This window comes from Acanthochromis polyacanthus, chromosome 2 (assembly GCF_021347895.1).
Source record: "Acanthochromis polyacanthus isolate Apoly-LR-REF ecotype Palm Island chromosome 2, KAUST_Apoly_ChrSc, whole genome shotgun sequence".
Classification (NCBI taxonomy): domain Eukaryota; kingdom Metazoa; phylum Chordata; class Actinopteri; family Pomacentridae; genus Acanthochromis; species Acanthochromis polyacanthus.
In genome coordinates this window covers 40,466,533-40,479,955 of record NC_067114.1, presented here as the reverse complement: position 1 = coordinate 40,479,955, position 13,423 = coordinate 40,466,533, and the positions used below count along the sequence as shown (strand labels likewise).

Below are 13,423 nucleotides of genomic sequence, written 5' to 3'. Positions count from 1 at the left end.
TTCCACAACAACCGAAACCCACTTTTAGCTTTAAAAATATGAAATGGACCAATTAATGAAATTAAAATACACAAGAAGTGTTTAGAAATAATTTCACTGCAAGTCCCCTTTTGCAAAAGGTAGTTCACATAAGGATGGGTCTTAGTGTTACTGAGTATTCTTAAAGTATTTTTTTGATTAAACAATAACTAAACAGTTTGGCCTGATATCAGTCACCTCAACTGTGTGTTTATGTAAAACAGCGACTGCAGTAAATCTGTAAAGAGCCTGCCCTGTTCTAGACACAGGCTGAAAATAATCAAGATGCATTTACAAGCTGCAGCATTAATCAAAAATACACTATCATAATAACACACTGCTTGCCCATCGTTTCCCATATTTTCAAAGCAATTAGTCTAAGCAGTCTTCTTGTCTGTCGTGGATTATGCTGATCTCATCTACAGAAACTCCTCTACTTCCACTCTGAAAGCTTCAGTTCATCACTCCACCCTCAGATTCATTACCTGTGACAATTATTCCACTCTTCACTGCTTACTGTATAAAAAAGTTAGCTGGACACCTCTGGGAGCAAGGTGAGACAGACATTATTTTCTGTTTATCTATAAAACACTGGTTGTTCAAATGCCGCAATATGTAACCTCCTTGTTAAATTCATTGTTGGTAGCCAGCTCGCTCATCAGTTGGCTAACACTTGAGGTCCCATGTGTTTACACTGCAAGTGGTAAAAATGCTTTTAGCTTTTCAGCAGCACATAGTTGGAACATTGCGTAGAAAAAGTCAAAGCTTGGTGCAGCATATCTGCTGACCAGTTGAATGTGACTGTTTGTAACTGAGCTCCTTACTTTGTTTTCTTGTTGACTGTTGCCTTTTTTTTTATCCTGACTGAACTCTCGACATCAATGATTCCTCGAGATTTAAATATAAGCTGAATGAATGAAATTCTGTCAAACTTCTGAGAAAGAGCAAAGCTCAGTCTTACCGAAGTCCTTCTGACAATACTGTCTCTGGCGCTCCCTCCGACCTTTAACTCGATGGCATTTCCCACAAAGCCCTGAAGGATGAGCAGAGCAGAAGTAAGCGCACATGTACAGACATGATATATACAGTAAATACACCTTACAGAAACACAGGAACATACTGGCCCTTTCAGTGGGAGTTAGATGAGAAGGTTGGCCTCTGAATCACTGCTGTTTTTAAACATTCAAACAACTTAGGTGTTAACAGCTGGAAAATTGGGGCCATTTTGCTTTTGTGGCAAGAAAATAATTTAAAAATTGTCACAAGCTTATATAAGGTCTAGATGACAATATATAAACAATAGGCCAAATTACTATGCTTAAATTAACAGTTCTGTGCAAAGATTTCATGCACTACAAGTTAAATATTTGTAGTTTTTATTTATTGCTTAATTTCATACAAAAGGCAGAACTCCATTAAATCAATATCATGCCCTGTACTTGTGTCTTTTTTAAGGTATTTTCCAGGTCAGTTGTTGCTTCATGTGATCCAGACTGACTCCCTGATGTTGATTTCTGTTCTCTATGGGTTCAGACCATCTGTTGCAGGACTCCTTGTTCTTCATGTGACTGCAGATATTTATTTTTGCATGTTTTGGCTCAATATGAAGCTACAGAATGAATCTGGGACCAATCAGATGCCTCCCTGATGGCGCAGAAGGATGGATAAGAATCTAAAGTACATAAAACAGTGTTGAATTCTCATGTAAAATATGCGATGTCTCCCAAAGAGAATCAGCCAAAATGAAAATGATGCAAACTCGCAACATGTAAAGGAAATCAAACTTAGTGCCCTCTAACACCTCTAAAGCTGGTTTATTTGAAATTTTCATTGACTGTGTTCCTCTTCAGAAATAGAAAACAGGGTGTTTGTCTCAATGAGCAGATCCCCAAAGAACCGGAACAACTGAACATCAACAGCTGCAGCAGCTAAGAGTCTTTGTACTGCTAAAAATAGACGATAAATTAAAGTACTATTCATGGGTGTAGCTGTCAGAGGATTAAAGGATTTGTCCTCTTAAATATTTTGAACAGTGTCTTCTTTCAAATCACTTCTTAAAACCCATTTTTATAAACTTTCTTTTATGTGATGCGTTTCACTCTGTGCTTTGGCGTATTCTGTACTTTTCTTGTTTTACCCATATCAAATGATATTTAATTTACACTGAAATTCCTCAGTTTTAATTTAACTCTATTTCTTCACTGTTTGCTTCTCTGGTCGTTTTTTCTCTCAGTTTGACCTGACTAGTTTTTTGTTGTGTCAGTGTTGTCTGTCAATGCACTTTGTAAACAACGTTTTAAATAATTAAAAGTTATATTATATTGGTCCCACGGTTAGTAAAACCATAAAAGAAGCAGAGGACCTTTGTGAAAAAACATTAACCTTAGTACCATTAGTAAAAGATGCAACAATGCCTCAGACCTGGACGGTTCTTCCTTCTTTCCTCATTCAAAACATGAATTATGAGCTCAGACAATGACTGAATCTACTGTGGAAATGCAAATGCAAAAATATCCACATATATTCCATTATATTTTGAATTGTCACCTGGCATCTGCATTTTGTGATTTCCTTCACAAAAATAAGGACATTTAGAATATAAATTGATGCAGAAAAGACACAAATTGGTGCAGAAAAAAGGAAATGAAGTTTAGCAGACCCATAAAGAGTCAAATTAGACATACACAGAAGCTACCAGTAGTGAGCTAACTACCAAGAACGTACGGTAATAACTGAGAGTTTGTTGCTTTCAACTGCTTGAAGTTTTAATGTTCGGTTAGACTAAAGAGGTCCATGTTGATGTTCTTATCTAACTGCCAGCAAAAAAAAAAAAAAAAATCTCCCTCAGTATCTGGTCTGCCTTTAACATTTATTAGCTTATTGTTTAGCAGTTTGTTGGAGCGTGGTGAGGAGTGGGTCGACGTACGTCCAGGTGAAGGCTGAGGCAGCAGGTTCCTGTGGTTCTCCTCTCGCTCCAGACGAGGCAGGATGGGCTGATGAGGACGCTGGTGGCGGTTGTGGTGAGGAGTTTGACGCGGCGGCTTTACGGGTCTTAAATCTAGAAAACACAAACCACAAACATTTTAATCAGCAAATACTTCATTCTCAATGAGACATAGTTTCAGTCACACGCTTTAAATGAATTTGTTTTGATGTAAATGTTTAACTTTTTACATTTACACAGATCCCAGCAGAGACACAGGAAACATCCTCCTCGTGACATGAAAAACCACTATGACATTACTTATAGACACAAGAATGCCTCAGACAGGGGAGGATCCTGTTTCTGCAGTATTGGATTATTTATTTACTACCAAATATGACCATGAATTATGAGCCCACACAACCAGTGAATCTTTTTTGAATTATTCAACCACACAGACACACAGCTGTTAGTCAGCAGCATCTCCTCACCTCCTCCGGTGGCTGACAACCACAGAGAAGGAGGTGGTTTGATACTAGATACATAAACAAGAAAAGCACTCAGAGAGTGCAGTACTCCACCAAGGGTGCTCAGCCGTTGTATCATTTTCAACGGCTGAAATCTTTAAAAAAAATTGTGGCAGAAACCATAGAAGCATAGAATGTGCCCATTTTATATAGATGTACCCACAAACAAAATGACCTTGCGCTGAGCACAGGCGTGTGTTATGCATGTGTACGTTATGTGCGGACACCAAATCACATGACATAAATATGTAGCGGGCGGCAGGAATTAATGGGACTCGGAAACACCCCCGCAATTTAATCAATTGTTCCTTGTATCATTTCTGATGGATAAGTCCACAGCGGTGGATTTGTAGTAGGATTGCAATCACGTGATCATCAGCTGATGTAGTGTTCACTTGTTGTCATAGTTACAGTGACATCGTGTCGCTATCTTGCAATGATACAAAAATCTTTAACAAATCCGTGGATCTAGACTAGAAGCTGCATCACTACCAAAATCTAATCACTTGGTCCTCACTTGTCATTTCTGACCTTCCCTTAAAATTTCATCTAAATCTGTTAGTCCAGTTTTGAGTAATGTTGCTAACAGACAGACGGACAGACAGATGGACAGACGCACAGACATACGCCGATTGTTGTATAACTCCAACCCTTCCTTGGCGGAGTAATAAAGACAGATCCACCATCAAAACCCACAAACTGTTGCTTAAAACTTCACCAGACTGCAGTCAGTGAAGAGTAGTTTAATGCATTTCCGCTTATATTTAGACAATAACTTGACCCATTATTATACGCGTACAGACAGTATCAAAAAAGAAAATGTGCCTCCAGCAGACATGCTCTATATTAATATATTTTATTGCTAGTAACTTCAGCCTTGCTTGTTTATTGCTGCTTTGAAGTATTGCAGCATAATGCAGGACCATTATATAAGAAATCTGCAAAACTGTTGTTACATTCTAGCGCGTGTGTAGACAAGGTAGGGTGTGCTTTCTTTTCTCTCTTTTTAGATTACGCCCAGCGGGAGTGGCCAGGGGCACCTGTGGCTCATTAGCAATCAGCTGGGAAGGTGTAAAGCGTGGCTGAGCTTTACTTTATGTTACACATTTTTACACTTTGGAGGTTTTAGGTTTGTAAATCTTACCAATCATAAAGAAGAAATTAGAACGTGATGTCACTACAATCTGAAGCGTGTTGATTGAAAGAAAGGCACAGTTATTTCTGACCATATGATAAATTATTATCATTATTATTTCTTCAAGAAAAAAGCTTTTGGAGAAAACCTCTGGAAGGGTACCTTAAATTCCTCTGTGCAGGGAAAATCCTGAAGCACATGTTCAGTGGAAGCAGACCTGGAAGCTCAACTCATTTTGCCAAGTAAGAAATTTTCATTCACATGAGTAGGCAATGTCTTTGAGTCTGTTCCAGATCCTAAAATGTTTCCATGCTGTTGGCACATATGTTTGTGGAGTTGTCAAACCAACATCCACCATTTGTTCCAAGTGTTGTCCAGCTGTTAGCAGTGACTCGTTTTCCACAGCAGAACAATAATCAATGTGAAGGATCCTTATTTATACATTACATACACTACCATTCAAAAGTTTGGAGTCACTTACAAATGTCCTTCTTTCTGAAAGGAAAGCAGCTTGTTTCAATGAACAAAACATAAAATCAATTAGAAATACAGTTGAGACATTGCTAATGTTAGCTAGAATCAGCTGATTTTTAATGGAATATCTCCATAGGGATACAGAGGAACATTTCTAGCAACCATCACTCCTGTGTTCTAATGCTACATTGTGTTAGCTAATGGTGTTGAAAGGCTCATTGGTGATTAGAAAACACTTGTGCAATTATGTTAGGACATGCATAAAAGTGTGAGTTTTCATGTAAAACACGAAATTGTCTGAATGACCCCAAACCTTTGAACGGTAGTGTGATTATGTTGTGTTCTGACCTAAAATGTGAGTTTCATCATGTCAGCTACTATTTATTTTACTATTTTTCAGATCTTCGTCTCTACATTCACAGACTTAGTGTTCTCCTATCAATTGAGAGCAAACAAAGGACTGGGCCACTATCAAATCATTAAGTGCTAAAGGTTTCTTTCGCAGATATTTTAAGCCTTGTTTGTATACTTTATACAAGTGTGCAGACTTTACCTGAGGGTATTACACAGAAGTCCTGGCTCCAGTGTTCTGTATTGTGAAGCAAGCATGTTGAGCTTTCTGTTGTGATAAAATGTGACATTCTTCGTAGCTCTCCATTACAACAACCTATTCTTCTCGAATGAAGTACAATCGGTCTGTTTTGTGTGGAAGAAGAGTCACGTGATGCGTTAAATTACACCTTTCATAGGAATGTGCATAGAATTTAAAGAAGAGAAAACCTGGTTCACAAAAAATAACTGCAGTGATACTTGTTATCTCTGGCTGGAGTTTAATTTTTCCTGAGAGAGCTAACATGAAGAAATCTTGACTATGTTGAGCTTCCTTCATTGTACAGCTTTAAGAAGTGTTGAAAGGTAAACAGAGGAAGATGAAAGGAGAAACCAACCCTCATCCATCCATTATCTATACACCACTTAATTCTCATTAGGGTGATGGGGAGCCCAAGTCTATCCCAGCTGACTTAGGGTGAAGGCAGGGGACACCCTGGACGGGTCTCCAGTCTATCACAAGGCTCCATATAAACAATAACACTCACATTAATACCACAATTTAGAGTAATCAATTAACCTCAGCATGTTTTTGGGCTGTGGGAGGAAGCCGGAGACCCTGGGGAAAATCCACACATGCAAAGGGAGAACATGTAAACTCCATGCAGAAAGATCCCAGGTTTGGTTGTGAACCGGGGATCTTTTAGCTGTAAGGTGACAGTGCTAACCACCGAGGCACTGTGCAGCCCTACCGACCCTCATCTTATAATTTCAAAAAAAGTAAAAATATATGAAAGCTCACTAATGATTCACAGCCAGAAGATGCTTGTCCTGCATGTATATAAAAATATTCTTTCCTTTAGGTTCCTTAAGCATCACATTAGAAACATAAAATAAAAAGTAGTCACACGTTGACATTGTTGGCTGGAAATCAACTGTAAAGCTCACTTCAGCTCACCGTGTGACACATTAGATCAGAGAAAAGAGGACATTCTGGATGGACACATTGGATCCGAAAGAGAAGACCTCTCTGAGAAACTCAACAGTTTGACTTCACATGAAAACAGCATCGCAAAACTGAACTGTGCTATAAAAAGACACAACCCCTCCAAGGATTCCTGTCATCCTAATCACATTATGTTCAGCTCCAGGATGAAAAATCACGACCTGAGAGTTCACTTTGTTATCTAACAAACAATCAACATGCTATTTCTGCCAAGAGTTCAGTTTGGCAGAAATCCAGCAGCTGGGAAAAGTTTCCAGAGAGGCTGTTTAGATTTATTACAGGACTGGATGGAGTTGGACAGAAAGCACAAGTCCGCAGGCTGTGCACAGATTTCCATGTGAATGCGAGCGTTTAGGGAGGTGAGCAGAGATTCTGCACATGTGTACGGCAGCCTTATCATCAGAGATAAACCAGCTGCATTCCTCAGCCGCAACCAGCTCAGCCTGCAGATCAGCTATTTTAAATCAATGTGACCTGAAGACGGAGTGTTTTAAACCCGTCGCCCACCACAAGCTGAAGGTGTTTTCACTCACTGAGCCTGATTAAAGCTGCCTCAGGTCTGTGATTGATTCTCCCCATTGTCCTTTTAGCGTCTCGTACCTGGTTCCTCTATCGTCGTTATCACAGCAGGACCGAGAGCAGCTTTGAAGGTGGCAGAGGATTTCAAAACGACTGAATAATGCTGATGGAAAAATACAGATGGAATTCAAATTCTTCCTGTGATCAGCTTTAAAAACAAATATAAAACAGTGCTGCTGCTGCTGCATACTCTGGGATCAAAGGCTGCTCATGTGCAGTTAATAAAACTCACTCGAGCTGATCTTGGTTTGATATTTGTCTCTTAAAGGAGTCAAACACATGTTAGCTGGAACTAAGTTCAAGGTTGTGAGAAAGCCAAATGACATATTACATGCTGAATCTAAATCAGACATGCTGATACTCATGTTTCTCCAAAGTCATTAAATATTCATTAGGTTACTCCAAATGCGCAGTATTTTTATGCTTATGCAACCTTGCTCTGCACAGTAATCAAAGGTCTAGTATTTCCAGAAAAAACAGAGCTGCTCACGTTAGTCTTTTCGAGAGAAATAAGAGAAAAATCTCACCACCACAAGACAAACAGACAACAAACAGCTGTGCACACTGATACAGGGAGAACATGCAAACAGCAAATGGAAAAATCCAGTCGACCATCAGGTCTAAACACAAAATCTGCTTTCTGTGTGGCCACGGTGCAAACTGTCCACTGTGCCTCCCCATAAAGCAGGAAAGCTTTCTGGGGAGCTTCCCCCAGCTTTATGCTGAAAGGGAAAATGAAAAGCATGTGCTGGACAAATTTAAGTTTTTATATAGATCAGAGACAACTCTGAGGACATGTTTAATACCGATTACTGAAACAAGTTTCTGATATCGTGCTGGTTCATTTATACCTCAGGTTTTTTTGTTGCCATCTCAAGAGATGTTTAATTCAGACTTATTAAAAATAGAGTAAGAAGAGGGGAAAAAAAATGTCTGAAATTAGGCTGAGACAAGACAGGTTATTTCTAATGTGCTGAATCCAAGAAGTATCGGGAAATGATCAAAGTCTCAAAATGTAGCTCAATTATATTTAGGAAGAAAAGGAGTCTCTGTTTGCTACTGTAGTGTCCTGACTGTTTGGATGTTGTTGTATGAAGCCAGTGAGAAGCATGTAGGACATAAAATGGGAAATGCTCCAACTATATTTAAAAATCTACAGTTTCATTTCAGCTGCATCTGCTGAGGAACAACTTGAGATAAGATTGCAAAGCTCTAGTAGTGAAGTTTCTTTTGTGTTGATTGTAATTTTACTGCATGTTCTCTGTAAAATGATGTTAATGGATCTAAGTCAACAGTTTGTTTACAACCTGTCTGCTCCTCTTTCCTGTCCAGTTGGACTTTATTTTAGAGCTGCTGCCACGTTCTCAGATATCAGCTGTAAACCCTGGGGGACGACCAGTGTCCATGTAATGTGTTTGTGTGAGAGGAAAGTGCTGGAATCCCTGAGTTGTGTAAAGAAGCACATGGGGTTTGTTTCTATGGCATCAATATTTTAACAACATGTTTTCATTATAACCACAATTTAATGACAGATATGACTGAATGCGTAAGGAGGAGTGACAGTGATGACATCATCGACTGTATATGTATATGAATCTCCATGACGTCACCTGTAGATTTCCGGTTATGAAGCCAGCTTGGCAGTTCCCGACTCTTGCTACTCTGATTTACTGGATGTAGACTAGACTGTGGTTACAAACCAGCCACTGACTGCTCATTTCAGTCAGCTTTGTCCTTTTCTTTCACTCTCTGCATGAGTAGTGAATCCATGCAGCAACCTAAGACACTAAAAATTTCAAGTTTTGTTGAGGATTTGGATCTTTCAGGTTGTTTTGGGTGAATCGGCCATTTAAACAAGACTCCTTGTCTCTCTGTGTGCAAATGTGCCACCTAAACACTCCTGGCACCATTTTGAGGAAACATCGAAGCCGCATCCTTTGCTTGGCTCTACGCAAGACGATTGTGATCAATTTAAAGAGATAAAATCAAGCCAGAGTGCGTTTTTTTCCCTATTTTAGAATGATAATAAGGTGCAGTACTCCAGAATGGGCTTGCTAAGTGGGACTGCTCTTAACACCATTTAATCCTGAAATGAGCAAAGGGGTTCAACATGAGTGGAACTGAAGTGGAAACGTCTCTGTGACTGTCCTGTGACAGCACCCATCTGTCTTTGAAAACAGCCACTGTCAGGCTGGCAGCTTTGGCTTATGCTCTCTCTCTCTCCCTCCCGTTTCCTTCTCTCCCTCTCTAGGTGCCTTCAGGGATAATTGCAGCGGCATGTGTTCCTCGTTCAGTCATCAGGAGCAGGTGGAAGCTCGTCCAATCAAGCCTCCCTCCCTCACAATATAACCAGACACAACACACCTCTCAGTGCCGGATTGTCACATGAACAGTAACCATCACTCATGTTTCTCTGCTTGGTTTTAGTACGATTTCTGCCATTAGTGACTCTGACTGAAATAAACCTTCTAAAAATGCACCTGGTGTCTGCTGCTCATTTCCTGTACCTGAGCTCCCTTGGCAAATCCTAACACCACTATCTTAATTATGCGCAACTTCAGTCCTCAATACAATTTAAACAGCTGAGTTGTATAACAATTCACCCACTGTATAGTTGTCATGAATACAGAAATTAGCTACAGAGGCCAAAACTGTTTTCTGAGCAGAGCTGCAAATTTATTTATTTTTTGCTATAAAGTTCAAGATTTTACGATGGGGCTCCAGAGGGGTTGACTCACTTTTCTAGACAGCCTCAAGGAAATGCAGCTTTGGGCATTTAGTTGCAGAAGTTTGAGGCTGGGTGATACCAACGTCTCTCTGAAAATTCCAGAGATTTTTTCAACCAGAGGCAGCACAAAAAGTCAGAAAGCTCTGATGCAATTTGTTAGGTGCAGCGTTTCTTCGAGGCAGTTACGTACACTGGAAAAAAAAGATGCTGGGGTTCAAATAAAATGCTGTGCACACTTAGTCTTGGACATTTTTTTCCTATTACTGCTGCATGAATATTTCACTATATTAAAATTTGTGAAAGGTTGGTACTGTGGGCTATAAGCAACCTGTAAAATGTAGATATTACTGATACGAATGATGGCTAGAAACTATAAAACTGGAATTTCACTGTAAAGGACATAATTTCTTTCTGTTAAATGACTGGTTAATTTAGGTTCAGTAGTTTCAAGGAATGAGGTGCAACTACAGGGACTAGCTGTGCATTTAAACTCTGTAAAGAAACAGGAGGCTTTGGTGGGGCTGTGCTGCTTCAGGTACTGATGAGATAATAAAAACAATCTAAGAAGGCCGGTTTAAGTAAAATATCCAGATCCGAGCTAAAGGCCGTTAAGACACCAAAACACTCTGCATTTGTTCATAATAATACGAGACAGGATTTACAGCTCTAGAAGATACCGCAACAACTACTTTACCTTTGAACATGACAGCAGAGTAAACAGTAGAAACACTGTGTTCATGTTCCACAGTAATCTGTGGATGTGTTGTCAGACAACACTGCAGCAAAAGTTGAGCCAAGTTCAACTTTTTTCCGGAAAACTGCATTTTTGTTACAGAATCCTGCAGGAGCCTCACTGAAATGAATGAGACTCTGTTTTTCATGCTCTCACGTCTATTTTAACACAACCTCAGGCTTCTCCTCAACTTCAGTGGAGCTCTGACTGACACGGTTATGAGTAAATAATTGATTTACTTGGATTCTATGGGGACTTTTTCTTCCCTTTAAGCTCAGGCTTTTATCTATAAATCTGCTCAAGGATGAATACATAAATCTGGAAGCATCGACTTACACCAGTGGGGTCGAGTGCTGGTTGGAGGAGGTCGGGTGGTGGTAGTAGTGGTGGTGGTGGTTGTGGTGGTGGGCTGATCCCAGGGCAGGTAGCTTGCTGTGTGGTGAGCCTGACGCAGTGGACTCCTCCCATGGTACAGGTCGTACTGGTCCGGAGGCAGCCAGTACTCGTACTCAATCCCTGGGTTCCTATCTGTCGATAGAACCTGACCACAAGGACAGAAATAAATATTAAATCTTTTATCCAGCATTTTTTTTGTCTTATAATTTTACCTTAAAATGCCGCAAACAGTAGCCTAGCCATGCTACACCCATGTTTCTGACGGCACAAGGGTCTAGGGAAGCTCGACAGGGAGGGAGGCGGGCTAAAAGGTTGTCTATCAAATCCCTCTGCAGCAATTGGGTAGGTATACAACCAATCAACGCAACGTATAGGCTGACGTAGTTCCGAGAGCACAGGCAGATTGTGGCTAAGTCCCATTAGCTTCCCAACCAGCAGAGCCAACTGGTGTGTTAAGGATTTGCCATATCCCGTCGGCATAAGTCCAAATACGTCTTTCTTCTCAATGAAACACTTAAGTGCCGTCCTTTGTTTATCTTTCAAGTTGAATTTTAGCTTGAAATCTTTAAGGGCTGTGGCCAAAGCCGAGTCGAAAGATAACTGTTTATTGTGCGCTGGTTGTTTCTGTCAGAATCGTCACGCCTCTGTCGTCACTTCGTTACGCCCGCCTTCTGACTCTACACTTCATGGTGATTGGTCCGGCCAGTTTTAGGAGAATCCAGCCTCGAGCCTTATGGAGGGTAACTAGACCCTCCCTGGCAGAGAATTAAATTCATTGCTGTGGGTTGTCTAGCGCGGCTAGGCTACGCAAACAGTGTAATTATTGCAAATGTATGCATCACGATTTATATAACCGTGATCGTACTGCATTTATTATTGTGTCGTACGGTTGAGTTTATTGGCCCAGATCCCAATTCAAGACCTTTAATATCTCCTAATACTAAGTAGTGACTGGTTACTTTCTATCATTTAAATGTTTTTGTGTACATATGTGGTGCAATCAAAAGTTTCAAGCACAATGCAATCAGCATCAGGACCTATATCATAAAGTATATAAGACGAGTGGTTGTGCAACGACCACCAAGAGAAGAAACAGCTTTAACAGTGGAAGAGCTGCAGTTTTCAAGACTTGAGATGGTCCAACAGGTCAGGAGCACAACCAGGAGCATGCTTGTTGTTTTCTTCAGCATTCACAAGGTTGAGTATTGCAATACATCCCCCACAACTGGATTGTCAAAGCAGAGTTCTACTATAATGAAGCATCTGCAGGAGAACATTTGGTGAAAACCACCTGAACTGTGGTGTGATGCCATGTGGTTGCTCTAATGCAATGTGCACTTCGTCACAGATTTTTTTGGCCACAACACAATCTGCCCTATTCGCCACATTTGACTCCTTACAACGTCTCTCTCCTCCTCAGAATGAAACTCTACTTGATGTTTTGGCATTTTGACACAGTGGAGGAGATCTACAACACTTCATACACTTATAAAACAGAACCTCCAGAGAGATCAGTCAATCAATCAATCAATCAATCAATCAATAAACTTTATTGTCATTGCACACTTTCATATACAATGAAATTTGGTTTGAGCTGCCCTCCAATGGCAGCTCGGGCTGCGCCACTATGGTTCAAAAGTTTGGGGTCACTCAGGCAATTTCATGTCTTCCATGAAAATTCTCATTTTTATTCATGTGCTAACATAACTGCACAAGGGTTTTCTAATCACCAATGAGCCTTTCAACACCATTAGTTAACACAATGTAGCATTAGAACAGAGGAGGGATGGTTGCTGGAAATGGACCCATAAACAGGGGCTATAGTCCCCAACGCAGAGGCCTGGGTTTGACTCCAGCTCACGGCCCTTTGCTGCAGGTCTACCCCTCATTCTTCTGCCCTACTTTCCTGCCTGCCTCTCAACTTAACCTGTTAATTTAGGCCAAAAATGGCCAATAAAAATAATTTTAAAAATATATAAATCAGTAAATTTCTAAGTGATCCCAGACTCTTGTACACGGTTGTGTATATAAAAGTGCCAGGAACACCAGGAGAGGTGTTTCGCGGCACAAGATTTTACTTATTAATCTTTATTTTACCAGGTAAGATCAGTTGAGAACAATTTCTCATTTACAATGATGACCTGGCAAGAGGCCCCAGCAGGAAGAAAGATAACAAATAAACTAGTACACATACAAAAATGACACACGTGTTTAAACAGAGATTAAAAACAACAAGAAAAGTACTTGGAAGTGAATTTGTGGCCCAGTGTAAGCAAGGTACAATTTTTGCTTTTTATATGCATAAACCTGAACCTTCCTGATCGCACCTCCTGATCTTGGTGTCCCTCACCTATA

At 40.2% G+C, this 13,423-nt stretch overlaps 1 protein-coding gene across 1 annotated transcript in view; it reads right to left on the bottom strand.

Moving 5' to 3' along the window:
- adamtsl5 (ADAMTS like 5) overlaps window positions 1–13,423 on the bottom strand; it is a 68,182-nt gene that overhangs the window by 3,837 nt on the left and 50,922 nt on the right. Inside the window, exons 10-12 of the mRNA XM_022194834.2 lie at window positions 11,009–11,213; window positions 2,945–3,076; window positions 980–1,051 (exon numbers count right to left, since the gene is read on the bottom strand). Coding sequence (XP_022050526.1) covers window positions 980–1,051; window positions 2,945–3,076; window positions 11,009–11,213 — 409 coding nt within the window. The remainder of the gene's footprint in view (window positions 1–979; window positions 1,052–2,944; window positions 3,077–11,008; window positions 11,214–13,423) is intronic.